At 40.9% G+C, this 27,766-nt stretch overlaps 1 protein-coding gene across 1 annotated transcript in view; it reads left to right on the top strand.

Moving 5' to 3' along the window:
* AHRR (aryl hydrocarbon receptor repressor) overlaps positions 1-27,766 on the top strand; it is an 86,738-nt gene that overhangs the window by 42,207 nt on the left and 16,765 nt on the right. Inside the window, exon 4 of the mRNA XM_065669327.1 lies at positions 15,778-15,878. Within this exon, the coding sequence (XP_065525399.1) occupies positions 15,778-15,878 (101 nt within the window). The remainder of the gene's footprint in view (positions 1-15,777; positions 15,879-27,766) is intronic.

The following is a 27,766-nucleotide window of genomic DNA, read 5'->3' as shown; positions in this document are numbered from 1 at the left end:
TGGGTCCTTTGTGGCTGATGCTGTGGGCTAGTCAGCTGATGAGTCAGCCCTGCTAACCAGTGCTTTTCCAGCTCCCCATGGCAGGGACGGCTTTGGTGCAAGAGTTCGAGCCAGCGTTAACTGCATGGAAATGGGGGAACAATTGGGCACATTCATTGATTAATGGAGAAGTTTACCATTCGGCATGTAAGAGCAGGTTTCCAGGGGTGTGCAGTTGAGCTCATCTTGTTCTCTTTGCGTACGTTCTTGATGCGGGGAGTTTTGAAACTGTGCCCTGTATACCATCTGTTAGTACGGGAGTGTGGAGTTAATGGGAAATTCAAACTCTGAATAGGTCAGGAAATTCAAAGTTTGGTTCTCACAGCAATTAGCTGCATGTTGGTCTCAGATGGTATTTTAGCTCATTGGGTTAATGTACAAAATGAATCCTACGCCGCAGCTGAGTTTCTGCACTGCAGCTGAAACTGGCACAGGGATGGAGTGGGAGAAAAGAAGATGTGAGCTTCAAAATACCTTTGTGCCTCCTCAATGCTGGGCAGGCCTGGGCCTCTTTAGTGCTTCCCAGGGGTCAGAACACCCTCCGGGACTGGCGCATGCAGTGTCTCACAGCTCATGTCAACTGGGGAACATCTGGGCAACGGAAAATACATCAGGCGTAAGAATGTTCCAGCTGCCCTGTTCCCAGCCTGCCCCATCCTGCCTTGACTCCATCGACTCCTGGCTGTGTCGCCTTGGCTGGGGCGCCACGCTTAGGCATTCCAGCACCATTTTTTGTCCTGCACGTCAGGCAAAGGCTATATCGTGCTAGGACAGGTTGTATGGACCAGCATTGTGCAGAAGGCTCAGTTACAACAACTTGCTTTAGACTAATTTCTGCAGCTGCACTATTTGCTGTCCTCTTTAATCTACTTGGATAGCGCCAGGTATCCTTCAGCAGTCCCGACCAAGCTTGAACTTCGTTTACATTGCAGTAACAGATCACTTATTTCCTCCACTTGAAGACAAAAACTGGCTGGAAATCACTGGGCCGTGGTAGAAAGGTAGCTGAATATCAAGTCCGTACAGTATGTTGGGGCAGCAAGAGGAGGGTGAGGGTAGAAGCTTTGTTTAGAGCATGCTTGCTGTAATTTTTGTAACTGAGTTACTCAGAAATCCTTAAAGCTTGATTGTAATTACTGCAATTTCTCATAGTACTTAAACTTATTTCTAATGAAAGAAAGCCTCTTAGTAGCTATTTAAAGTTAATTTCTTTATTAAATAGTGATTTATGTTACACTAATCTGAAATCGTTTGATTTTGGATTATTAGCTGGAGTGTAAGTGAGCTGGATTACATTTCTCTGGATAATTTTCAAATTAAATAAACTTCCAAAAAGGACTAAAAAAATAACATAAGGGCAGATTTGCAGCTAATCCAAATTACTGACTGCATGTTCTCTCATATATGTAGGTGGTGTCCAGATCTTTGTCAGGTTCAAGTGCTTAGAGCTGTGGAGGGAATGAGGAAAGCTTGCAGTAATTATTTGGAAATCAGCATATCAGAGGTCATTGTTCATCCTGATTTCATCATACTAAATTACTGACCAATTCTCTCTCTAGAATTGCAGATTCGATGGGATTTAGCCCCGTGTGTTAGACACCTTCTTTCATCTCCTTAGAAAATGGAGCAATTCACCACACTGTCTTTGAGTCGTATTCTCGAAAAAGAGATTGCAAATATTTTAGGTCCATATAATAAGGAATATAAAAAGGACCCCCAGTAAGGCAACACTTTCTAGGTACCAGATCTGTGGCCAGACTGCCGTGCAGAACAAAGCTGAGCTGCAAGTGTTCTAGGAGCTGTTTACGCTGAAATACCCATACGTAAACTCATTCCTGCTGTTACCAATGATTTTTTTGCCAACTGCCTCCAGAAGAACAGTGTAATTTGTTTGTGAAGGTAAAGTAGCACAGCAGTATTCTCATGTATCTCTTTCCATAATTAGAAAGGAAAAAATGTCGTGTCAATGCAATACTTGCATCAGTATCCAACGCTCTTTCACTTTAGATAAACTTCTTGTGGTTTAGCCAAAGTCCATAAACAGGGACAAAGTCACATCTCTTTGTTTAGGCGGGAGCTGACCCTGTGTATTTTTCATTTCCATGGGAAGCTGTTGCAGTGGTAAGTGAACGGGCACAGATGAGTAACATAAGACTCAGGGTAACACCTTCAGAAGTTTCTCAAGCCTATGTCCTACCTGCAGAAATGCCTGTGGCGTTGTCTGCACTGCTACTGTTACCCTTGAAGTCACTCTGGAGACTGTCAGCACCTTCACCAGCACTATGGTCTGAGAAACTGTGGTGATCTCAGTGTCTGCCTTGCTGCCCAAACTTCCCATCCACGACATGAGATCAGGGTCTGACAGTGAGGTCCAGAGCAGTAACCTCACAATTCTCCATCCAGTTTCAACCCTAATTCCCCTCCAGATGAGACCTGGAGCAGTGGTAAGGCTGATTTTGGGGTGTTGTTATTTTCCCATCAAATCTAGACTGGGAGGTCATCTTTTGTTTAAATGACAAGCTGCAGTGCAGATGGGAGAAGACCTCTCCCACTGCTTCAGCTGGGTTAAGAGGCACATCAAGGTCAAGCCTGAATATCACTCTGGATGAAGCTAAGGGCACTTCACAACCTGTGGGTCCATCTCCATGAGTCCCTGAAGCTGCTTGTAACATGTATGGGCTCACCTGAACAAGCTTTCACCTGACTAGCATAGCTAATAATAGCAATGAACTTGTGGGACGGTGTGCAAACGAGTCATCTCAGCTCACATGGTGAGTCCTCAATGAGTTTAATGCTGTGCCCTCATTGCTATTGTTACTTATTTAAGCTGGATTATAAAACTGGTTTGGGCAAGCCTGTTTGTGCTGCCTTTCAAATAAAACAGGTCTGTGTACTAATCCTCATAAAACGTCAATGAGCAATACATCCAACTTAATTTTTTAAATTATAGGCTCCCAAGTAATTTAACGGCTTTTGAAAGCTTTATTTCAGGTAATTAGTGCAAATAATTCATGATGCAACAACAACAGTGGCTTTCACAGTGCTAACTGCTTTTAGGCCAACCCCCTCTTCATTGGGTAGAGCTGACTGACCATAAGAGGAGATGTATTTTTAACTTATTTCTTTAAATTCCCACCTGCCCCATTTCAGCTGCCACCTGCAGGCACGTCCATGCAGCAGATTAGTATGTTGGCCCTTTGTGGGACGCCGTCTGTTAACATATAGAATAGACTTTTCTGTCCTAGAAACAAGCTCTAACTCATACACTTATTTTCACAGTATTTCTTCAGAATGAAGTCTTGATAGTAAGCCTATTTCCTGATCTACCCTATCTGTAGTGTCAGTGTTTCTAACACTGCAGCAGGGCAGTGTTTAATTCAGGGCAATCCTATCTGTTATTTACTGAATCTAATGCTTGGTCGACTATTTACAAAGGATTTTTAATACCTTAAGTAGCATAATTCATAGTAGCACATGGTTGTCAGACACGGACCTTGAAGATAATAAAAAGGAACAGGCTGAACAAATATTTGAAAAAGATACCACTATAGTTTAAACAAATTGCAGAGCTATATACCTTTTATTTAATTCTACCCTGGCAACGTGACTCCATCCAGATAAAACTCCAAGCTATACATTTCTTCCCTGCTCAAACTGATGTAAAATAGTCCTGTGACATACTTAGCGGAAGCCCCTATGATAATCTGCATGTGCCTTATATCTGCGTGGGTCGAAAGGATGGGCTGCCTCTTTAAAAGGTTTCCGTGAACCTGTATTGTTGTAGTAAGCTCTGGTAGGCGAGGGGTTGCGTGACTGCAGCAGACTCATTTGTGACCTCAGAAAAGTGGTTATGAAAGTGATCTCTTGATCAGAGGAATAGAGCTCTGCTGCCTGCCAGACCAGCAAGGCAGAAATGAGCCTCCTCCCTGCAAATCTGCCCCGGCAGGAGAAAAAATGTTCCTCTTTTAGATGCAGTGGAATGATTCCTCTGAAAAATGCTCGCCTTAAACCAAACTAGGCTCTGGAGTGTACATTTTCTCCAGTTAACATCCACATTTTTTAAGAATATGTTCAACAGCATCTTTGCTTTTGTTTTTTTGCAGTTTGCAACATTTATTTTCTGCCTTAAACGTACACTTATTTTCCTTAGCATAGCACTAGTAAGTCTTGTTTCAGCGGTTATTGGACTGATGCTGGCAGCAAGTCGCAATGTTTATCCAATGAAGATCATATTATAATTGATGAAAAACCAATATAAACTGATGTTTATATCACATAATGAGTGTAATATAGATTGAATGAGACAGTAGGTAAGAAATCACCAGTTTTCATCTAGAAGACCTTGACAGAATAAGAAGCACTAGAAATAATTTGTGTATCCTAATTCTCTCTATATATACTATTCTCCTAGAATTGATCAGTCAGTGAAAGCTGTAATTAACTATAATTGCCTTGAAAGTTGAGGCTGCAATCTTATATATGTTTTATCAGTGAGAGACTAGTTTCCTGTCCTTATCCCAGAAGGAATACTCATTATTTCTTTGGTAGCTTGCTATGAGTCAAGGTAGCAGGCACCTTCTCAGACTTGCCTGTTCAAGTCAATGACACATACACAGAAAATTTGAAACTGGAGAAAAGGTTATATTTTACTAGCTAGAACTTTGTTTCTGAAATACAGAACACTGTTTGGTTGTTCCATGTTTTCATATGGGACAAGTCTGATAAGAACTCTGTGGCTGCCTTTTAATTTTATCACTACATCTAAGTCATCTCTGTTTTTAAAAATTAGAAAAAAGCGAATCAAAGCAGAGCTACTATATGCACAGTGCTCTCTCTTTGCGTGGCATTCAAATATTACCTTTCCTGCCCTTTTAAAAGACAGCATTTTTTATTATGCTTATTAAAATTAAAGGTCCTAATTCTGGTCGTTGACCTAGGGATTGTCAAAAACCTTTATTTCTCTAGCACTAATGGGGAGAGAACATGTAAGCCCACTACTGGGTTGCTTAGGGTTTTCAGGATCTGCTTCGATCTTCTCCTGAACGTGGAACCTGGCTGTGAGAAAAGGTAAACAAAACGTTTGTAAGTGAAAAATGTAGGTTCTTGTAGTAATTAAACACAGAATGTGTATGCATTTTCTGCTTCTGCAGAAGGTTCCTGTTCTGCAAAGCAATTTATTTTTGAACCAACCATAATATCTTCTCTGCAGGCCCTCTGACTTACAAGTGATTCCAGTTGGGAGCAAGGTCCATCTGTTTGGGTAGCTTTTCAGGACTAGTCTTTAAATGCATACACTAAATCTTAATGTGTATAAAACCACATTGAACCAGGGATTGTAACATTATCAATTTAGGGTTCTGGTAGTTCGACTTTTGATTTCTGGCATTGTATTATTCTTCATTCTGATCTTTTAGAAAAGATTTTCATGCTACTGATTTTCTTCAGCATTCTAAAAAGTTCTGGAATATAGTTCAGTATCTTAAAACGGTCCTGGGAAATTATTCTGAAGGAGTATTTTGCACTTTTTGATACTGATCCTGATGGTTCATTTGCCTGTATCTTGTCTTGGCATGTTCTTATACTTCCTGAAGTAGAGAAGCTGAAGCTCAAGGACCTCCTCTCAGCCATATTTTTCCCACTGTTCCTTAGATTCATTTAACATCTCATGGCTTCATACAATCAATCTCATCATGGCAGCCTCCACAGAGAGCAGAAAAAACCAAAGCAAAGCTGCTCTGCTGTAGAAAGAGAGTGCCGTGTGCTGTGGTATCCAGCTGACTTAAAGGAGGAGAATCTTGTATTTCTTCTGTCAAGCGTGTTATTTTTGCTTATTTAAAGTACACTGGAAAGCAAATGTGTCCGTGCCTCTAATATTGGCTACAGTATGGCTGCTATATAAAGCAGATAATAAGGAATTGCTCTGATGATATTTCTGCTGCTGAAACTGATGAAGCCAGATTTGGTTTTCTGGGTAACATATGCACATCCTGTGCACTAAGGTCTCAGCATGAATATTTTAGATGCAATGTTTATTTCATCTTAAAGGTTTCCTTTATCCTCTCCAGATCGTATGCTTTGGCTATTTTTAAACAGTCTCTTGGGTGATATACTGGCCTACTGACACATGCTCTTTCAACTCTCTCCTAAGAGATAGTGACTTAAATTCCCTCTTGGAGCTAGCAGGTATGAATTTAGCCCTTGCCTTTCCATGAAGAGTGGTGTAAATGAAACTATAAAGGCACAAGGTTTTTATAAAAGCAGTAGAAGCTAAGGAGTGGAAGCTCAGTAGACAGTCTGAAACGAAGGCCTGGAGAAGAGGTTATCAAATCCAAAAAGACCAGCAAGGGTCAAGTAACTCTCACATAAGTCAGTCATTGTCAGGTTGATTTAATCAGGAAGGGGGAGAACTGTTTTCTCATACACTTTCCTAGTGGCATGTTTTTTCATGCTTAGTCTTTGATTTGATTTCTTTCTTCAGGGACTGATCTACTAAATGTTCTAAACTGTCGATCTAAATTGAAGAGGGTAAAAATGGTGCACATCTTCTGCAGCCAGTAAAGACTAAAAATGCTCTGATAGTCTCAAGAGAAATCTTTTCTCCTGACTCCATTGCATTTCTTCTGTAAGATGCAGTTCTCATAGTGTCCATTTTTAAAGTGGGGAAGACTCCAGTAGACTGTAGTTTCTTACGTATGAGCACACACAGCTTTTCTCTTAGCTGTCCTTTCAGTAAAAATAGATTGTGGTCTCCTTACTTATGTTTCTGAAAAATATTTCAGACTAAAATTTGTTTCAATAGGCTATTTATCATTAAAGAAATTTGTTTGATTGTTTGTTTGGACGCAGTGATTAGTCACAATCTGGTCTCGTCATATGCTTAAATTTAGTCACATACAAGAGTTCTCATAAGGTTCTAATTCTCCTTATTGTCACTTCTGTGATATACTTTGTTTCGCGTCACAGACGCTGCTCTTGTTCATCTGTTGTTTATTTTCTGTCTGCAGCAGGTTTCGTGGACAAGGTCGTGGCATTGCAGTGACAATATAACAGCATAAGAAATGTACTACTGTGTCACACCCGTATTCCATCTAGTCTGGTATACTCATCTCCAAAATTGCTGTCTTTTGTCTGCTTTAAAGCATTCTTGTATTGCTGTCACTGAGCACTTCACAGTCCTCATGTTGTGGGGTTGGGTGAACAGCAGTTCTGCATTCAGTTTATTCATTGCCTTTAAATTTTTGCAAACCTCTGTTTCATCTCCCCTCATCCTTCTCTCCTCAGTAAGCAGTCACAGGCATTTTAGCCTCTCCTCAAAAGGCAGCTGCCTCTTCTGTGGACCCCAATGTCCATTGTATTATTTTCATCGGGATAACCAAACCAGTGAAAAAAAGGCTTCAAGTCACTGAAATAATATGAAGCCGTATCAAGAAGACTACACTGTTGGACCATAGAGAGACAAAGTGCTGGGAATTCAAAGGATATAGAGAAACTAAACTTTATTTTTCGCTATAGAGATTTTCTAAAATATCTGGACCAGGGAAAAGATGAACAGCTCTTCAGGCAACAAGCCATCATGAAGGACACTTAGAAGAATGGGAAAACCCCTCAAGTTGTTTTGATAGGTCATCTGCTCCATAGATCCTAGAATCAATGTGTCCTGATGTGTTCTTCCTCTGAATATGTATGTACATATATCATGATCAGTGGGATTTGCAGACATCCCACTCAAGCAATCAGGATGTGGCAGGTCAGAACATACTGCAGTACACTTAAGGCTGATGTAGATTAGTTTGGTGAAGTCTGAGTTGTTATAGTTAACATGCAGTCTGTCAAAGTGTAGTACAAAAGAAAATGGAATTTAGGGTAAAACAAACATAAATCTACATTCACTGTATATTATGAGGTCCTTAACTCTTAAACTAGCCAATATTGAGCAAGCTTTCTAAATACAGGATAGTTCTCTTAAATTGATTTTTTTCTACACTAAGCTTGCTGCATATTTTGATCCTGAATAATGAACATGTAAATTACAAACTCATGACTTAAGGGACAAGGAATTTGTTGAAATCATTGTAATTTTGATGAGGGATGTGGGTATTGATTTGAAAGTGGACTAAATGGTTTGCAGGTTTCTTACTTGAAGTTGCTGATAATTCAGGCTGTCATTCATGTTCTAGTTTGACAGAATAACCCATTTGTTTTTACCTTTTATGGATTTATTCAAAAAGGGTGCTCAAGCAAATCCATACTCAGAAAAGCCAATGTATTACGGCTTAATTACACTAAGAATGGAATAGTACAGGGATGAAATTTAGGCCCCAGGACTGAACCTATAAATCAATAAGTCCGCATCATCAAATAATTATATTTAAATTAGCAGGTAATCAAATGGAATGATGAAGATGAAACTGAGGACAGTTACTTGGAATTAGTTTTATATCTTGGGATATTTTAAGAGGACTGCACATGTCTTTGGCAGTCTTATAGCCAATATAGTCTATCAGACCAACTGATAAATGTTTACTCATAGTGACGCAAACAGAACTTTCATACATCTTTGCCAATGCACAACGTGGGGTTGTCTGTTGGGAAGATCATCTGTTAAGTCATATGAAGAGAGAAAGGTTGCAACAGTAAACTGTAGAGAGGAAATGTGCTTTCTAGGTAAGTTCTTTTGAGTCTGTTGCTTGTTTAGTTAGCACACAGTTTGGTTTCTTGTGGAGGCACAGCTTTTCTTTGGGTCTGTGATCCCTCAGAAATTATAGAATAAGTGAGATATTACAGTCCTGGACTACACAAAAATATGACATACAGGTGTGGTTTCTTGTGAGCCAGTTGTGAAGATACAGAATAAACCATCAAAACCCATTATAAGAATAGCTAATAACTTAATTCATATATTCTCCATGTACCACACTTTTCATGATAACCACTTAACCCTTCTTAACGTTTCTTAACTTACACATTTTACAGACCAAGAATTCTGGAAGCAGGGAGTGTCCACCCAGAACTTACCCTAATGCTCATTCACCTAAACCCACAAGCAGCTCTTATCTTGCAAAATTAATTCTGTTTGTAATTAAACAATGACATTTTTCCTGGAGTGAATGTGAAGCATCCATCACTGGGGATACTCCACAAAAAACCTCTGCAACCTGCCTAACTGAAGTTATGAGGGTGGGGTAGACCAGATGACCTTCAAAGGTCCCTTCCAACCTACAACTTCCTAAGTTTCTGTCATTCCCTATCTTGACTCAGTAAATAGGCCTGGGTTCTCCACAGGTAAAATACTTTCCTAAAGCTTCGCAGATCTCTTTGCACCACAGCACAACTGGACATAAGCAGGTAGTTGTTTTCAGCTTCTCAGCTTGCCTCACCTAAATTGTGCTCCGCAAAGGCACACAGACCTCTTTTTCACGTGCAAGAAAGAAATACCCTGACTTGGTCACCTCCTCAAGAAGAGCTCAGTTTATGTTTCTTCTCTTTCACCCATACCCTGACTCTGATGCTGCCTTTTTGCTGGACTGCCTGGTACTGTGTGCCCTGGAATCACATCAGCTCTGTCCCAAAGACTCAGTCTGCAGAATATGAACTCCTACCCCAAACTGATTCCCTTCCTGACACAACCTTGCTCAACAGCTAAGTCAAGAGGGAAAAGATTGGACTGATGGGTTTTAGAGAGCAGAGTGGGGAAGAGGCGGGGTTTCTTCTGGGGACTGGAGGAGAGCACATCAGAACTTGCTCCAGGCAAGGGGCTCACCCTTCCCCCTTTCCTGCCTGCTGGAAACCCTCTCACATCTCATCCTTAATATCTTGTCTGATCACTACTAAATCTTTTAACAAGCCAGATCTCCCAGGGCTGATGTTTGCAGAAAAACTTCAGGAATGCAAGCTTTCTCCCTCTTTTCTATGTTTTTTCCGTAGAAATAATTTCCATGTGTACTTTTACATACACAGACAGCAGTGGCAGCTGGGTCGCTGTTTTAGAAAGTTTATCTCCTCCGCAATAATTCCTAAAGAAACAAAACTGTCCAGTGGAACATAGCAAAACCAACCATTCTGATGATCGCTCCAGCAGCGTTTTTTCTCATTGCAAAAGGATTTGACTCCGGGGAAACACTCCTCACCTTTCACACTGTGGGTTTTCTCCTCTCTCCCTGTTGCACGAGAGTTATTTTTCTGATCCTTTCCTTTAAGCCCCTTTGCTTTTTTTAGGCAACTTCCAGATATCTGATCCAGTATATATGAATTAGGTTCCATTCCACGAAGGCTTAACCTTCTCGAAAAGCATTCAGCGCTTGCCAGGAGTCATCAATATTTAACAGCTGTTGTTATTATGAAATACTTCATAGGGTAATGCGGCTCGTCTGCTCGCACGCAAGGGTTTGAACGGGCGCCAGGCCCCTGTCAGAGCCGCAGGGAGATTGACAGGCGGCGAGGCTTGCGTGACAGCAGGGCTGAGGTTAGTCAGCAGTCTGCCTCCTCCGCAGCAGGGACTTCTCCTCCCCTTTGCCTCCCCTTCAAAAGGGCTCCTCTGGAAGAGGCTGGGACACAGGCTGGGGTCTAAAGGGGGTGACGTGGCCCCACTAGCTCCACACAAGGGCTGCAGGGAGAAGAGAGCTGCCAGGCAGGGGTATCTCTTTGATGCCCTTCTTGTGCGGGGAAGAATGGATGAGGGAAAGGGGCAAAGTGGTTCTGAAAGAAAGAGGGGACAGGATCTGGAAAACAAACAGTTCAGTTTGTACCTTAAATAAATGTCATGCTGTACTTGGGGAACTTCAAAGGGCAGTCAGATTTCAAAGCATCTCTTAAGAAGAAGCAGACTGAGAAAACCGCTAAGTTGGGAAGAAAAACTTTGCATTATTGCTAGCATAACTTCATCTGGCACTCTGGTAGCCTCCGCAGCAGGACTGAACACCATACATCTTTTATTCAGAGGGTGCATGTTGGTGCTGATTTCTGTCCCAAAATGTTCATGCAACCTATATGTTGCTGCATTCCAGAGCGCAAACACCCCTTTCGTATTGTTTAGCAATATATGGTAGCCATTCTTTCTGTTGTATATTGTTTAATTTCAGTGTGCATCTAATAAACCCTGTCCTTCTTGTCACTCAGTGCTCTCTGTAACGCAGCAAAAGGAAACAGACCATTTCAGTTCATGGCTGTGGGTTTGTTAATCAGAATTGCTCACACCAAGTGTTTCCTAGTTGTTTTGTTTTGTTTTCTTAACATTCAGGGTAACGCACAGCTGATTCTTCCTGCAGCTAAAAGATCCAGGAAGAAAGACCCTGTTTTCACTTCCTTTCAAATAACAGTTACTAAAAGTAAGACTTGTATGCATAAAACAGTATCTCTGAGCATGCAAGCTGCAAGCTGCACTCAGGTATTTTCACCTGGCTGTTTAAATAAAACAGCCCCAAAATGTATCCCTTTGGCATCACCGAAGAGAAATGATCTCACAGGTACTCATCATAGAAGGGCTTGAAACTGATATGCCTACATCATAATGAGTCTGAAGAAGGCAGTGATGTCCCCTTCTTACACCTCAGATGAACCTATGCAAGGTGCTCAGATAAGAAACAGCACCCTTTCACTGCTCGTTTCTTGCCTGTGCTGTTGCTTGATGCAGGTAGCCTGAGCAGCGCAAGGCTCCTGGGTTGGCTGGGCTATGGTCTGGCCACACATCAGTTGGTTACAGAGCTTAGCACGGCAGGTAAATTTGCCGGTTATTTTCTGAAGAAAGAAGGTTGTGCTTGTGCAGGAAGAGGTATAGAAACACTCTGGAGAATGTAATCCCATGGGTTTGAAAAGTGCAGTTTTAAGAGTCCTGAAATTTCCACCCCTCTTAAAGAATACAGTGTTCTGCGACAAGTAAATGTTCTGTTATATCTGAGGGAAAGGGAGCGGCTGGTTTCCTAATGCTCCTATAGACTTTAAAGTGTCAGGCAGCTTTTATCTTCTTTACAATATTCCAGATTTGGTTTTCAAGGTTTTCAGGGGTTTGCAAATGCAGATAGCGATGCTCGCATCAGAACTGGAGGCTCAAAAGAGATCTCAATGCTCCGGGGAGAGACAGCGCAGCTGTGACAAGCTCAGCAGCACTGCCTGCGATAGTCCCATACTTCTTCAGCCAAACTTACCATCCCTTTTGTGGACTTTTTTTCCTCTGTTAATCAACTGTCAGTTCTAACTCTACATTATGTTGTCATTTCTACTCTTTTCATCTCTTTCATCTCAGAACTTGGACCAGTGTCCTCGGATCTGGTACCTTTCCTCCAGGAAGTTGCACTGGCCATTTTCCTTTACTTTTTTCACCCTCTTCTTCCTCCTTGCCCTCTCCATCCCCCTGCCCCATATATTTCCACAGTGTTGTCCTTCTGTAGGACCCAGTGTTTCCAAGCTTGTGGGCTCTCAATGTTGCCTGGGATTGCACCATGCTCCCTAGATCGCATGAACTTGCAGAACTGTCAGCCCTGGTACGTGTATACATTGTGTTTATCACCCTGTGGCATCAATTCCCTCATTCATCTTCTTTGGCAGAACAGCTCCATCTTCTGTTTTATTTTGTGCTCTGGAAGCGCAGGCTAGAGAAGTTATGCTCAGAAACAGGTCTCCGCTGTCCCAGCTTCACATCTCTTCAGTCTGCCAGTTTTGAACCTGGTAGGTGAGCCCTCTGCTCTGGATTGCTGATAATATAGTCTCAAGGCTTGCCTCTCCCATCAAAAGCAGTCCATGGCTCCATAAAGGTAAAACTTCCCGAATTATTTATTTATTTACTATTAGCAGCATTTACCAGACTGCCTGCAATATCAGTGTCTTCCTTGCCCCATTCTTGATATATAGGAACGCCAGCATCCAGTTTTCCCCTCAGGTCACTGAGTCATCCTTTGCTGTTTGTTATTCTTTAGCTCTCCACAGTTTGCTCCTCCCTGCCTACTAGAGGCAGCCCCCCTGCATTCTCCAGTCTTTCATTTGTCTTCGGCATCGTAGGCTTTACCGTTGCTCCAGAGGGCCACCATTTTATGTAATGTCTAAGCTTAACCACAGCTCTATTGGCAGCAGGGCCTTTGATATCAAGCCGCCTCTCACAACCAGTACTTGCCTTCAGTTCTCCCTTTAGATTCTTGGTGGTGACAGGGGTATAGCTAGGCTGCTCTGTTTTCTTTTCCCTATTTTTCTGCCTAGTCAGGTACCATCTTGCAGTTTTCCCTCCTCACCCTGTCATGTTGTGCGTTTCCTCCTCCTCATTCATTTGGAGGATCTGTGTGGTTTTCTGCCTGTCTTACTCTCCTTTCTCCCGGTGACAGGCTATCACCAGCAGTAGTATCTCTCCCGAGCTGTTCCTGCAGTATCAGCCAGCCCTGGTTGGATTAATGCGTGTTTCCAGCACAGGGAGGCAGAACAAGAATGAACAGCGAGCCATGGCTCTGCTGCCTCAGGTGCAAGGGACAAACATCCCTGTCTCCAAGGAGCTCTTGATGTCTGGCATGAGGGGTGTCATTTGTCTTCGACGGCGCAACGGGTCTCCTTGCAGTCCAGGCCAATGAGTAGGGTATGTTATGAAATGGATGTGTGTGGCCTAACATATGGGTAACTCTAGCTGGCAAAATAACATTAAAATACTTTCCATTTGGAGATGGAATTTATAGTAGCCAGACAAGCTGTGGAACAAACATCTCTTGTGCTTCTGCTGCTGTGTTTGTGTGAGCCTGAAGGCTAACAAACAGGCAGGGAGCTCTGGCCCTCTCAGTCGGGTAGAATAATAGTTTCCACTAACGATGAAGTTTGAACGGGTGGAATTTTCACAACGCCAGAGGAGCGCATCACAAAATAAACCTTCTTTTCCTCGCACCCCTCCCTGTCTGTCCTTTAACCTGCACAAAGACTGCAAACCGCCGTGGCAGTAATCACAAAACCATCCCCTCTGAGAGTGAAAACGCTGGAAGATGCCACTGGAATAGGGGCTGGGCTTTTAAAAATGATTGTCATGAGCGTCCACATGTCTGTTCTTATGGACAGGCATAGCAGAAGGCTTGGCTGATATGGGGGAAAAAACAACTGTTTCCAGTTAGTCCAAAAGGTATACAAAAGTGGAAAGGAAGATTGAAGAATCTGTGTGTCCCGTTCATAGCAGCCTCGCTTACACGTCTGAAATCACACTTGTTTTGGCTGGAAAACATGGGTAGGGATCTGGTTTAGGCAGCTTAGGATTTTCCTGATGTGTTTTCCCATGCCCAGGGGAGGGATTTATGACATCTAATTATACATTTGAAATGATTGCTTTGGGGTAATGGCCGACATTATCACTGGCAGCAAATATTTACAACGTAAACTAGAAAAAGCAGCATGAATATTCAGTCAGTGTGGCTCTGCGTTGCTATGAACTATTGTAAAATGCTGATGGATCTTGCAACAGTCCCTCACTAGGCTGTTAAATTGAGTCACAGCCCTTTGTGACTGTTTAGATCAAAATCATTGAAACTACTTAAAAATATATACCTTTTTCTTAATTTGCTATCTTACTAAAAATTTAAATCCCATTTAATGTCATGAATTTTAGCTGCAAGCTCAGGAGCATTAAAGGCTTGCTGGCTGTCTCCTCTTCATATTCTGACTTGGTGTAAACTGTTCCTTTTCATGCTAACCTTTTTTTTTTGGATTTACCTGAGATTAACCATCTCAAGCTCTGGCTGCTCCAGCTCTCCTTTAGCTGGAAGGGACAGTATGTATCAAATATCCCAGCTAATGTCATCAGTATTTTCTCCTCTCTCATTCTCTCCATTGAAAGGCGAACAAACAGAAAACTGAATCTCTGCTTGCTACCTGTATATTTGTATGACCCATCTCTGGGATGGGGCAGCAGGAGTGAACCTGACTCAACTTTTACTGAGCAAATGGTAACGACAGGTTCGTGTCATACTCCCTAGGTGATGCAGGAGCCCAATGTACCAAGTGATGTCAGCCTTCTCAGATTCTTTTATTATCCCCAGAAATGGCGCTGTATTTCAGGGTTTTGGTTTTTTTGGTGGTATATATCAATATGGAGTATTAAAAGACATTTCAGATCAAGCAATGATAACCCATTTGCAGGAAGCACTCATTAGTTTTGACTCCCACGAAGGCTTTCATTGTCATGAGGAAAAATACATGCAATTTTAGTCTATAGTAAGAGATTTTAATGAATTTCATATGGTAAGTGACCTGCTAAAAACAAACTTAAACCTCTGTTTAAAAATGAAACAGTTTGAGAACCTCCCCTTGAATCTTACGTTCATGCTCAGAGTCATAGAAGTGAAGAGGGTGAAGTGAGACTGAAAATAATCTGATGCCAAGAAGGTCAGGCCTGAAAATAAGGAACTCATTTCAGTGCCTTGTCTTCTGAGCTATATAGATGTTTCTTTATATTGTCATAATACATATTCTTATAAACAAAACAACTTGCTAACTTTCCTTTGTTTCTTTCCTGTGGGTTTTGGTTGTTGCTTTATGTAGAGTACACTAATGGAAAAAATATGTTCAATAAAAAATGTGATAGATATTTCATATAAAAAACATCTGGACTGCCAAATATGTATCTATCTCCCTCACAGCAAAAGAAAGTTGTTAGTAACTGAAATCCAAACCACAAAGGCAGTAAGTCCCAATTAAATCAATGCATCTTAAGTGCCTAAATAAGAATTGTAGTCGATCAGCCCTAATCATTATGATTTCTAAATTGACAATAACTCTTTTCAACAGCCATTCAAGAAAAGCACTTTAAGAAGCAAGTTGGCCAAACGATAAAAGAAGACAGTATATCTAACAAGACTGCTGTACAAGAAGGTGGACTTCTACTAGAAGTGAGTGGAAAAATGCTGTCTTTTGTGGCTCTAGTTTATTCAGTTTGATGACATATTCATTTCAATGCTTCGTGGCAACAAATGGTCAGCCTTGGTGCGGGTCATTCAAGAGTCACACGAGTGCTCTCTCGCAGTTGTAGTAGTCCTGGTCAGTCTTCATTTGACAATTGTACCTTGCACCCTTACATCCTTGAAATTATTCCTGAGCTCCAGAAGGTCAGTTTACAGTTCTTTTTCACTTGGGGCAATAGCAGAGGTTTATTTTGCTTGACAATGTTTCAGGGAGCCAACAGGAGCTTTCCTTGTTTCTGATCTGAGTTGAGATTATTCTGGGATATTTTAATTAATCCTACTTCCTCAACTCTCTGTTCAGAGGGAAGCTGTGTGTGCAGAACTTATTCCTTCTATGCATTTTTATCCCTGGTTTTCCATTAACATTTTTGTTAGGGACTTTATACTGGCAGAGCACGATAAAGGGGCCATATTTTTACTGAGAATTGGATCCATTAATCTGGAGGAAGAATAAATACTGCTGTGAACTACTGAACCAGACATATCACAGCAGTCCATCCCAGATACATCTGCATTTCAAACACATGATGTAATAATGCCTTTTATACACTAAGGTCCTTGGAAATTGCTTTGTGATGAAGACTGCATATGTATAGTTGTTTTGGATAGGATAATATTAGTGGTATAAAAATTGTATTGTAATAACAGCTTTGAGATACATATAAATGTAAATGAAATAGTAGCCTTTAGCAAATAAATGCTGTATACTATTAAAGAAAAAATGCAATTCATCATGGGATACAGTATCACAAGTTGTTCCTAAGTCATACAGAATGGAAACTGACACCCTACTTTCCTTCCTCATATTACTTCAGAAGATTTTAATTTTGTGTTTCAAAGCAAGTAACACAGTCATCTGATTAGTTAGTGCTAGTACCAAAATGAGATGCTTGGCCATCAGGTATCGTTTGCAATTATAGAATCATAGAGTGGTTTGTATTGGAAGAGACCTTAAAGATCATCTTGTTCCAAGCCCCCTGCCACAGGCAGGGATACCTTCCGCTAGACCAGGTTGCTCAAAGCCCCATCCAACCTGGCCTTGAACACTGCCAGGATGGGGCAGCCACAGCTTCTCTGGGCAACCTGTGTCAGTGCCTCAGCACCCTCACAATTATTTCCATTCTCAGTGATTAAGGAGTACAGGATATACTATAAAGGGTGTACATGTTGAGTATATGATTTTTCATGAGGGTATCCTATCTTTGTGGCTTTTTTGGTGTATATATGCACAAGTCATAATCATTAAAGATCTTCAAACAGTAGTCCTGCTGCTACTGGCACATGGAGAGACCACTGATACATAATTTCAGGTAGATTGCAAGAGACTAGTATTACTGAATATGGTAATGGTCTGCTTACTACAGCGTATACAGGAGTCACATTCCCTTTGAATATATGGGAGATATTTTATGCTGGATTACACTTAATGTGGATCATTAATGGGATGATTAAGAGCATGTTAATAAAAATGTATTCACCAGACTTCATTTATGGGCATGTCTGACCTAGAGTAAGAGGGTGAATTTTCCTTAGGGCTTGCTGGGAACATTCCCTGGGGCCTGAATTTGGTTCATACGCTCATTCAGTGGCTAAGGCATGTGAAGAAAAGTGTTTTTTTTCTGTTGTTCCACCAAATTCACCATGCTGGTTATCAGGGACTGTGGGGTTTAACTAAACAGTTGCATCTGTGATTCCCTTCAAAGAGAAGCAAACAGTGTTGCTGGTGGTTGCTGTGCTTTACATATTGACTTGTAAATGTGGCTGACTTTTCTGGCTCTCAAAAGACGTTTTTCTGCTGTCAAAAGGCACTTTCCTTCTTGTGACATTACCTCGCGCTGTGCAACCTCTTCTAGATGCTTTACATAATACAAACCAGAATAATCTGAATCACCAAAATATGTATGAATAATACTGTCCTTGAACACAATGTTAATGGAAAACCAGGCATAATCGCTTTTGCCTTTTGCTTTTTTTTTTTCCTAGTGAGTATGATCACTCTGCTCTATGTATAAGTAGAAATACAGTGCAACAAGAACCCTAATTACTGGTAAATAATGTATCTATGATTCTTGAGTCTTGGAACAGTGCAGTACTTCCCCTTTCAGCTTGAAAGAAAACAATGTCATTAGGCTGTCTTCAAAGTATGTTTAAAATGTCTTTTATTTCTAAAGGCCTCTGCCACAACATGTGTTTTTTGTTGAAGATTTTATAGAGGTTTTTTACAGCTATAATCAAATAGCTTTCATCAGTATTAACAGAATAAACAATGATACCAGTTTATCAAAGACTTTTTAGTGGAACAGAGCAGGTACCTAAATAAATAATTCCTTTCAGTTTTCTAAGATCGCTTCTTCTGGATAAGAGACTCTTTCCTTGCCATCTTTGTTTCCCTTTGGAGGGAAGACCGTTTGATTTTATTAATGGTCTTTCTGAGTATACCCCATTCTTGCAGTTTTTGTTCTCCTTGGAGGCTTCAGACTCTGTTTGACTGCAGTAATGACTTTTAACTTTGTGCTTTAAAGTATTTTCCAAGACAGGTGGCATCGCAACCCTTGCGCCACATGCCTTCTGGCAGAAAAGGGCCACATTCAGTTTCTGAAGCTTGTTACTAAATACTTAAGAACACTGGGCCAAACCCATATCCAGAAAACTGGGAAAATAAATTGTATTGGCAGTCAATAAATCCAGAGAGAATTTATGGGGTGATGGGGTGGAGAAACACAATAAAACGGTGTCTTGGAAAAATAAGAATGAATCACTGGTGGGTATCTAGGCAATAGCCTTGATTGCAATAATCATCGCATGGCTGTTAGCCACCTCCTACTCTTCCCCCCCAGCTATGCTGCACTTATAGTCTCAAGTCCAGACTCAGAGCCTACGCTGCTGTGCAGGTAATTCCTCATCCCAAATGCATGTGTAATTTTCATGTGTTATACTATCCTACTGGAAGAATTAAATGTCTGTTTTTGAGAGGAAAGCACTATCCGAACTCGTTTTCTCAATGACACACAGTCAGGCAGTGGCCCCATCATCACCACTGACCACTTCTTGTGCAATCATCACCCACATGCTAAGTGGTACCCTGCCAAAATTGTCACTTGGACTTTATTGACCACTTCACAGTTGCTCCCGCAGGTATTTTTCCTCCTTATGGAGGGCACTCAAATTTCTGTCTCAACCCTTGCTGCTAAGGAGATGTCTTGATGGGCTTCCTTTCCTTCTTCATTATGTCTGTTGGTCTTCTGTTCCACTCTTGTAGGTTGCAGCACAAGATTTATGGTATCTCTGTCTCCAGATGTACTGGACATAATTCTTTTCAGGTGTGGAAATAGTGCTTTAAATCCAAAAAGTCACAATATTTAAAAGAAAGCCAGATGATCCATGCAGCTTCCAAACAGATGCTAATGGGGTGAGACTGCCTGGTTCTCTCATGCCCCATCTCACTGATGAATACTGATAAAGGCCAGACCTGGCCCGATTTGTCATTTTCGTGCTTACCAGCAGCTCACGCTCTTTCAGGAAAGGTCCATGTTGTTTTCAGGATGTTCCAAGGCACTCTTTTGCCCAGTTCACAGACAGATTTCCACATGCATCCTCTACTCTTAAGGCTTCAGGGCACAAGAATCACATTTCTGTGGTTTTGTCTCATGCTTTTCTTTATGGGCTACACTGATGATGCCAGTCATCATACTGTCCTGGTGTTTCTTATTCAGTAACACTGTACATTCTGTTTGCTATCTTTATCTATGATCTGGACAAGGACATCGAGTGCACCCTCAGTAAGTTTGCAGATGACAGCAAACTGGGCAGGAGTGTCAGTGTGCTTGAGGGTAGGCAGGCTCCACAGAGAGATCTGGACAGGCTTACAATTCACTTATTTAAACTTTTAGACAAAGACTGTCAGATGCCTGGCATCCTAAAAAAATCCTAAAATCAGACACATATGGTCTTTTATTAAAAAAAACCAACAAAACCCAAACCAACAAAAAAACAACCAAAACCAAAAAGCCAAACAAAGAAACCCCAAAACCAAACCCAAAACCTTCTTCAAAATCATGTCTGTCTTCAGAAGTGGAGAAAAACACTGAATGCTAGTTTTGGTGGTGCAACCCTTATAATTGTTTTGGTGGTGTGGCCCTTATAATTGTTTTGGTGGTGCAGCCCTTATAATTCTCCACTTGTATGAATAATCTTACTTTTATTACATAAACTACTTAATCATCTGAAGTGTTATTTTTCAAACTGAGCTTCCATGTTTTGTAGGCATGCTTTTGTTCTACCACTTAGCAGGTGAATTTTGCCTGTTGAGGTTTAAGTAACATGACTAGTGAGGTAATTCAGGTATCTAGCTTCTGATCCAGCAGTATTTGTGCTTGGAACTGACTGTTGGTGCAAAGCAATAGCATAGTAAGGTATAGCCACTTTGTCTCACAGAGCAAGCACATTATCACTCATGCTTTGCATATTATTTCTTTACATAATAATATGCTTTACATATTATTTCTTAATTCCATATGACAGGTTTGGGCACTATTGTGAATAGGAAATTTTGATTATTGCTTGGTAGTTCATGCTGAAATCAGTGAGGCTTTTTTCATGAAGTTAAATACCAAATAGAGCCCAAGTCTTCTTAATCAAAAGCAAAGAAAGTCAGTCTTTTTATCTAAGCAAAGGATACAGGATGTGATACAATGCAAACCTGAAGCATATTATTTAACATTACGTCGTTACCTTAAAAGTGGCTGCATATAATAAGCTTTCTGGGAGTTACTTTGAACAGAGTGATATATGTGCACATTTTGGCACCAAAAGGTGTTTCCCAGTGGCTTGAACTACAGTTCAAGTTCCATTCCAAAGGAGCTGGAAAATGATACATTAGAAAACATCCTATTGGTGCTGTTCTTTACTCTGCATAAGGAAATAACATAGGAAACCCTTTTCCCACTCGGTTTCCTGTAATTTTTTTGAACTTGTTGGTGTAATTCCACTTCCTTCTTCCAAACCGATTTATGTAATCAGTACTTGATAAAGCTGTGCTCTTGAAAAAGGTACTCTAGTTTGAATTTCAGGGTGAGAGCAAGAGACCTTACTCTTCCTGTTATTTTTTAGTTCAGACTTGAAAAGGAAAACTGGGAGTCAGACAGAAGTGCATGGTTGTTAAGCAGAGCTATGACCAAAATACAGACTTCAGAAATCAAAAACTGTAGAGAGACACTTTTTGATTTATCTGGTCTTGAATTCCTTTTCAGCTTCCAACAGCGATGACTTTCTTAGCACAGTCCTTCAAAAGAAAATGGCGTTAGCTCATGATCACCTTTTAATCTGCTGGTTTAAAGTGGGGCCATCAAAATGCGAAATTCTCATAAAAAGCTCATAGTCTCTTTTTCAGTTACTACAACTTTTAATAGTTACCCAAATAACCCTTTTGCTTTCCTTTGTTTTTAAACATGAACCTTCTCCCAGTAATTCAGATGACATGATTTAAGCTGACATTAGTCACTTGGGATGACTTACAGAGAATTTATCCATGAAAAAAAAGCACCATAAATGGGGTCAGAGGTAACTTGCTGTTTTATCACATGTGTACATTCGTTTTCTTCTTGCTAGGCACAAGCAAAACTCAAAGGAACATTTCAGAGGCCCTGGTCCCTCTTTTTCATTTCGCAAAACAGGCATATTTCTAAAATCCAGACTTGAAATTTGGCAGGGCCACAACTTTGTGCAAAAACTGTCCTTTGTGTTACCCTTTAAACAAATAACTAATGTTCTCGCTTTTCCTTTTTTTATTATTTTTTTTCTTCTCAAACAAATCTGGACAGAAAAGCCTGCGACCTCTAAACACCGTCTACTCTTTCCTCCAGTCCTCAGTGCTACTGTTATGACTGTAATGATCATGATGATGCCATAGAGCTGAGGTTTTTGAAATACAGGTGGTGGCACGTAACGGTGGGGCAAAGCAAAAAAAAAAGATGTGATCGCCTCCTTTCAGATTTGCAGCCTAAATATGAGACAAGTGATAAAAGTGCTTTTTGATGGGCAGCACAGTGTGTGGAAATAAGCATAGAATCGTAGAATGGTTTAGGTTGGAAGGGACCTAATGGTCATCTAGTTCCAACTCCCCTGCTATGGGCAGGGACACCTTCCACTAGACCAGGTTGCTCCCATCCCTATCCAACATGGCCTTCAACACTGCCAGGGATAGGGCAGCCACAGATTCTATGGGCAATCTGTGTCAGTGCCTCACCACCCTCACAGGGAAGATTTTTTTTCCTAATGTTTAATCTAAATCTACCCTCTGTCAGCTTAAAGCCCTTGTCCTGTCACTACCTGCCCTTGTAAAAAGCCCCTCTCCAGATTTCTTGTAGGCCCCCTTTAGGCACGGGAAGGCTTGCTCTGAGGTTTCCCTGGAGCCTTCTCTTCTCCAGTCTGAACAAGCCCAGCTCTTTCAGCCTGTCTCCACAGGAGAGGTGCTCCAGTCTTCTAATCATCTTCGTGGTCTCCTCTGGAGTTGCTCCAGCAGGTTTCTGTCCTTCTTATCTTGGGGGCCCCAGAGCTGCATGCAGTCGGGGCCTCATGAGAGTGGATTAGAGGGGGAGAATTACCTCCCTTGACCTGCTGGCCTTGCTCCTTTTGATGCAGCTCAGCACACAGTTGCTGAACAACGACCAAATAGTAACCACAATTGCCAGTACTCACAGTGTAGAAGCAGCTTGACCTTTGCCAGGATTTTTGCAAGAGTTTTAAGGGTGGGTTTGAAGGAGAAAAATCAGGTACCTCTGCAGAGGCTCATGTGGAGCCTTTTAGCAAAATGGGAAACAGCATAAAGTGCTTGTTTTCTAAGCTTGCTTATCGGTAAGGGTAACACGTTGGACTGATGAGAGCACTTGGCTTCTCCAACATGAAATGACAGATTATAATTGAGGGGGGAGCAAGCTGTGAGCAGGTTGGAAAATCAGGGCAAGCGGCTGATGTTTAATGTGATAGAGCAGAGGGAGCAGGCAGCCAGCACAGGTGTGCAGAGAAGAAAGGCAGCATCCTCTCTGGTTGGCACCGGCAAACCTGGCATCAGAAAAGTGCCTTCCATTTGGCAGGGCAGAGGCAAGCCTGCTGTCATATAAGGAGGCCTAGCTGAGAATTTTAGGTGTACCAGTGAAGGGGGAAGCTGTCCATCAGCAACAGTAAGGTAAAGAATCAATAAGCGTTGGGCACAGACCAGATGCGGATCTGAATTTCAGGCCGCTGCTGCTGTCTCCAGACTGTTTATCACAGCCAACTCCACCCGAGCTCACTTTTCACAGCCACTTCCTCTGTTTCTGCTGAGGCTATTTTGGTGCCTCTGGAGACAGTCCAGCGGCCACATGACTTCCTCCCCAACAAAACATATTCTCCCATTTCAGCTTGATTAGGGTTTTTCTTCTTTCACAGACTTCAGAGCTAATCCTTGGCCACCATTCTCACAAATCAAAAGGTTCAATATCTGTATGCGAGCACTGCATCGTATAGATGCACCAGGATTTAGTCTCCTGTTAGAAATGGAATTCGTACATTCAACTAATGAAGGCAATCATAACACACTGTTCCTTCCGTACAAATTTCTGCAGGAGCATTTGCTTTTGAGGAAGTGTCCTGTTTTCGAAGACGGCCAAGACATGTATTGTAAAAGAGAAAAAAATAACGAAACAAAAATACACTTTAAGTAATGCCTGTCTGTTATCATAGATCATTGCAGTCTTACATTGCTTAACTGGTCTTCAGCTATTTGAAGTGTAATTAATAATGAGTAGCTTAATCTGTACTTACAGCTGACACTTGCTTCCAGTATATTCCTCGTTCTCAACGCAGAAAAGCTAAGGAGCTGCATCTGCGCTATCTTCTCAGTAAGGTGAAGTGATGAGCTAGGAAGCAGGTCCAGGCAAGACTGTGTGTTGTCTTCAGACACTTCACAAATTTGCAGTGATTATGTTTTCTGGTAATGAAGGTTGCAAAAGAAAAACACACAAATTTTGTGAGAAATACTGAGTACATTTCAATTTTATGTTTTGCTTACCCCAGTTAATAAAACTTAAATATGCTATTTGATGGGTTTGAACTGAAAAGAAAACTGCTATTAAAAAGCATTATTCTGGCCATTGAATGCACTGTTTCCTATTAACACAGATATAGTATTGATTTGGAGACGTGAGGACAGATAGGCACCCTTAAAATAGTTCTGTTCCTGTTCCAAGAACTTCAAGAGAAATCACCATCATTCTGATTTTAACTGTCCCTGACATTTTATGAGTAGAAAAAAAGAGAAATGAGATGGTTTTTATATCCCATTGTAATTGCAGTTCTTCCAGGAATTCCTAGCTGCAAAAGCTGATGGTGGCCAATAGCACACGTTTTCCCCAATGTGTTCTACACCTTTCCTGCCTCCCCCAAGCACTGCAATGCCCCTAGAATTCTCTAGCGACTGCGACTGGGCTTCTTTTAGCAAGAACAAAAGAAATGTACACTCAGACTGAAGCAGGGGCTTACAGAAGGGGAACTTTTGGGGAAGGCTTAATTTAGTTTTATAACTCAATTTAAGATTTACAGTCATTGCTGCTAGTTAGACGAGTTGTCTCTTAACTTTCCATCCTTACCTCTTTCTAGACAATTGATCCACTGTCATCCACTTGATATCTAGCTTAAAGAAAGTATTGCTCGCCTCTCTGGGTCAGTGTAACATTAGTAGCAGAATTCATCCTTGCTGCCAGTGTGGGACAGGGTGTGTTTTATACAGGATATAAAACATGCATAAGATGGTAACATGCACAGTAAGACAGTTTCCAGAGTTAAATTCAGGAATGCCACAGTGCCAGAAAACAGCACTGACCCTAAATGGTGTTTAAAAAAGCTGGTTCAGCACGTATTATTGAACAGAATGTGAAATACAGATTGTTTTGCTCTTCTCCCCACCCCTGAAATAGTTCTGTGTTAGAAAAAGTGATATATAGTGCTACATACACAGAAAAATGGTGCTCTGAAATTAGGACATCACAATCTGTTTACAGTACATAGGCTGCAATATTGTCTCTTTTAGGTTTTGATTCCTTACAGAAAGAAATGTCTGCCATTCATCTTGTTAGCAGTTTGCAAGTACAAATAAAAGTCAGCTGCGGATGGAATATTATGACGGCTTCTTCTCTTTAGGACTTGATGCACTTACATGTAAATAACACTGAAAAAAAATCCAGACATTTGGTACTTACATATGTCTAATTATCCAACATGTTGGATAAATATTATTTGAGACTCTTCAGTAAGTTATTTCTGTGGAAGATAAAGGGTAATCTTACTACATTTGTTACTGCAAAGTCTACCTAACCAAATTTGTTATTACAAGTGCAGAGTAGTGAGCAATTAATGCTTCATTTTGCGTCTTCTCCAATGAAATTAATCAGGCTTGCATTTTCTATGCTGAAATTGTTGAAGAGAAGACTGAAAAGCTCATGGCAGCTGCAGAGCTCAGAAAGAAGAAAGGGCTGAACTTGCACTGAAGATACGATATTGCCCCAGCTTTGCTTCCATCTGTGAATACAACATCTGCTTTTGGGGAAGTGAAATGAGAAACTGCATGAATCAATATAAAGATTGTTTCTATTTCCAAGTGCAGTCCATTTGTGAAAGAGCATTGACAGGAGGGGTGCATAACTGATAGAGCACAATTTTAAACCCAAGATCATGATTAATTGAGGAGACCAAACGAAAAGATATAAGAGATTATCTCATATGTTAGTATTTAATGGTAATTGCTAAAGTAAAATGCATGTTATTCATCCAAGTACCTAGTAGCATATCCAGCAATCATGATACATGTACCTGTGTATTAATAAATAAAATATGCTTTTTCTTGAAAATTTAGAATTAATAATGTTAAAACTATTCTCTTTAGATTACTATAAATAGCCTCCAGAACTTGTATAATGTCCATCAATCTCAAGTAGTATTCATATACTCAGTTCCCGTATGAAATCCTAATTGGTAATGCGAATAAAAGGATCATGGCTTTTTGACAATTAGACATGACAAAAATCCACCAAACCTTGTCATCAGTAGAAAGCGTTGTTGGTGTTAGTAATTTAATCTAAGCAAACATGCCATACAATGAATTTGTACTGAAGTGGTTGGTGTCACCCATAAATTCACTTTTGCATTAACAAAATCTTCTCTAACCTGTCGTTAAGCTATTAGTCATTAGCAGTGCTCTGCTCTGGAAGCATACAGTCTTGCATTCTCATTTCCAGTGTTTGATACTTGTGAAACAATGCGGTTCAGCTGGGATGTATCTCTTTCTAGTGTGCACCACCGCACCGCTTTCTGCACATACAAAGTCAAACGATGTTTCAGCTCTCGTTTCTCAGTTCCATCTTGGGCAGAGTGGTTAGTTTTGAAGTGCTGGGCTTATCAAAGCCCAGTGGTTCATGCATATCGTAAAGAAGAGAGGTTCTAGCCTAGGGACTTGACACAGACTAAGCAAGCTTTGTTACAAAACCATAGCTTAGAATGAAAGTATAAGGGAAAAAAGCTACATTTACAATTTTGCATCATGCAATCAAAACAACTTGAAAAGCAAAAGTTGTTCTTGGTTGCGTCCAGTGCTTATTGCATATCAAGCATATAAAAACCAGCATCACCATGGTCTGAAATTTATTTACATGTGTGCACACATTACAGTCTCACCCTCCAGGGAGCTCCTATGTTTTCTTGAAAGTTTATAGCTCACAATTGCCAGAACCCAATGACTTACATTTTCCTAACTGATTTCCAGGAGGCCAGTTTTGTCTGCTGCCTCTTGACGAGCCACAGTGTTCCAGCTCCCTTGTTAGACTGAAGACGCATACATAAACAAGCATGTCCAAAGTTGCCCTAATTCCTTGGTGGAAGTGATGGGATACTGAAAAATGGAATGAGAAATTTCACCAGCTGAATGGTTTACAATCGTCCGTGCTTTTCAGATGGCACAGCTCTTCCCTCCAACAGTAAATGAGAGGGCCAGGGCTCAAATTCTTCTGGCAATGTGAATGACCGAAGAAAACTTTGCCAGGCCCTGCTCTGGGTATCGTAGCACTAGATGCTGAGTTTCCATACTATCTTTAAGGAAGCTGAAGTGATATCCAGGCTCAACAGATATGAAGGAACGTGAACTTTATTTTAATTGGGAAGACAAGAAGAGTGAAAGGGGCATCCTGATTGTATGTACGTATTTCTTTGTGTTTGAAAAGAAACATTTCTGCTGCCTATGAAATCAAATCAATCAGATTGAGCACTTTCCCTCTGAAAGGCTTCCCATATAAACCCACAGCTGTAGGCTTCAGCCTGTAGGATTTACTTCCTCCCCTGGCTCAAATGATGGAAATTCATCTTCTGTTTTGTTTCTTTTGCCTGAAAACTAAGCAGTACATGCAAGCCTTTGATCAAAACTGAATGCTGAGAACAATTCTGCCACTCCTCCTTCGCACGAAATAGTGCTTACTCACAGAAATATTCCTTTTGAAGTTGCTTTGTAGATATCAGAGAAATGCATAAGTCCGGAGGGCTAAGAGATACTGTACTCGTTGAGTAAAAGCCATACTCTGATGTCACCAAATACAGTATTTCTGAATGGTCTTTTATGCGGGCTTTATTTCAGGGTTCTGTAAGAGTTTCTTTTTCTTTTTTTTTTTTTTTTTTTCTTTTTTATTCAGTTATAAAGGGAACCTCAGGGATTTCAGAGGGATTTTTGAGAAGTTCAATTATGAATCCTAAAAACACCAGTGGAAAGAAGTACTGATCCACTAAACAATACAGTTAAA

Source organism: Lathamus discolor, chromosome 2, assembly GCF_037157495.1.
Source record: "Lathamus discolor isolate bLatDis1 chromosome 2, bLatDis1.hap1, whole genome shotgun sequence".
Taxonomy (NCBI): Eukaryota; Metazoa; Chordata; class Aves; order Psittaciformes; family Psittacidae; genus Lathamus; species Lathamus discolor.
Note: the sequence above shows the minus strand (reverse complement) of the source record. Positions and strands in the feature narration are given on the sequence as shown.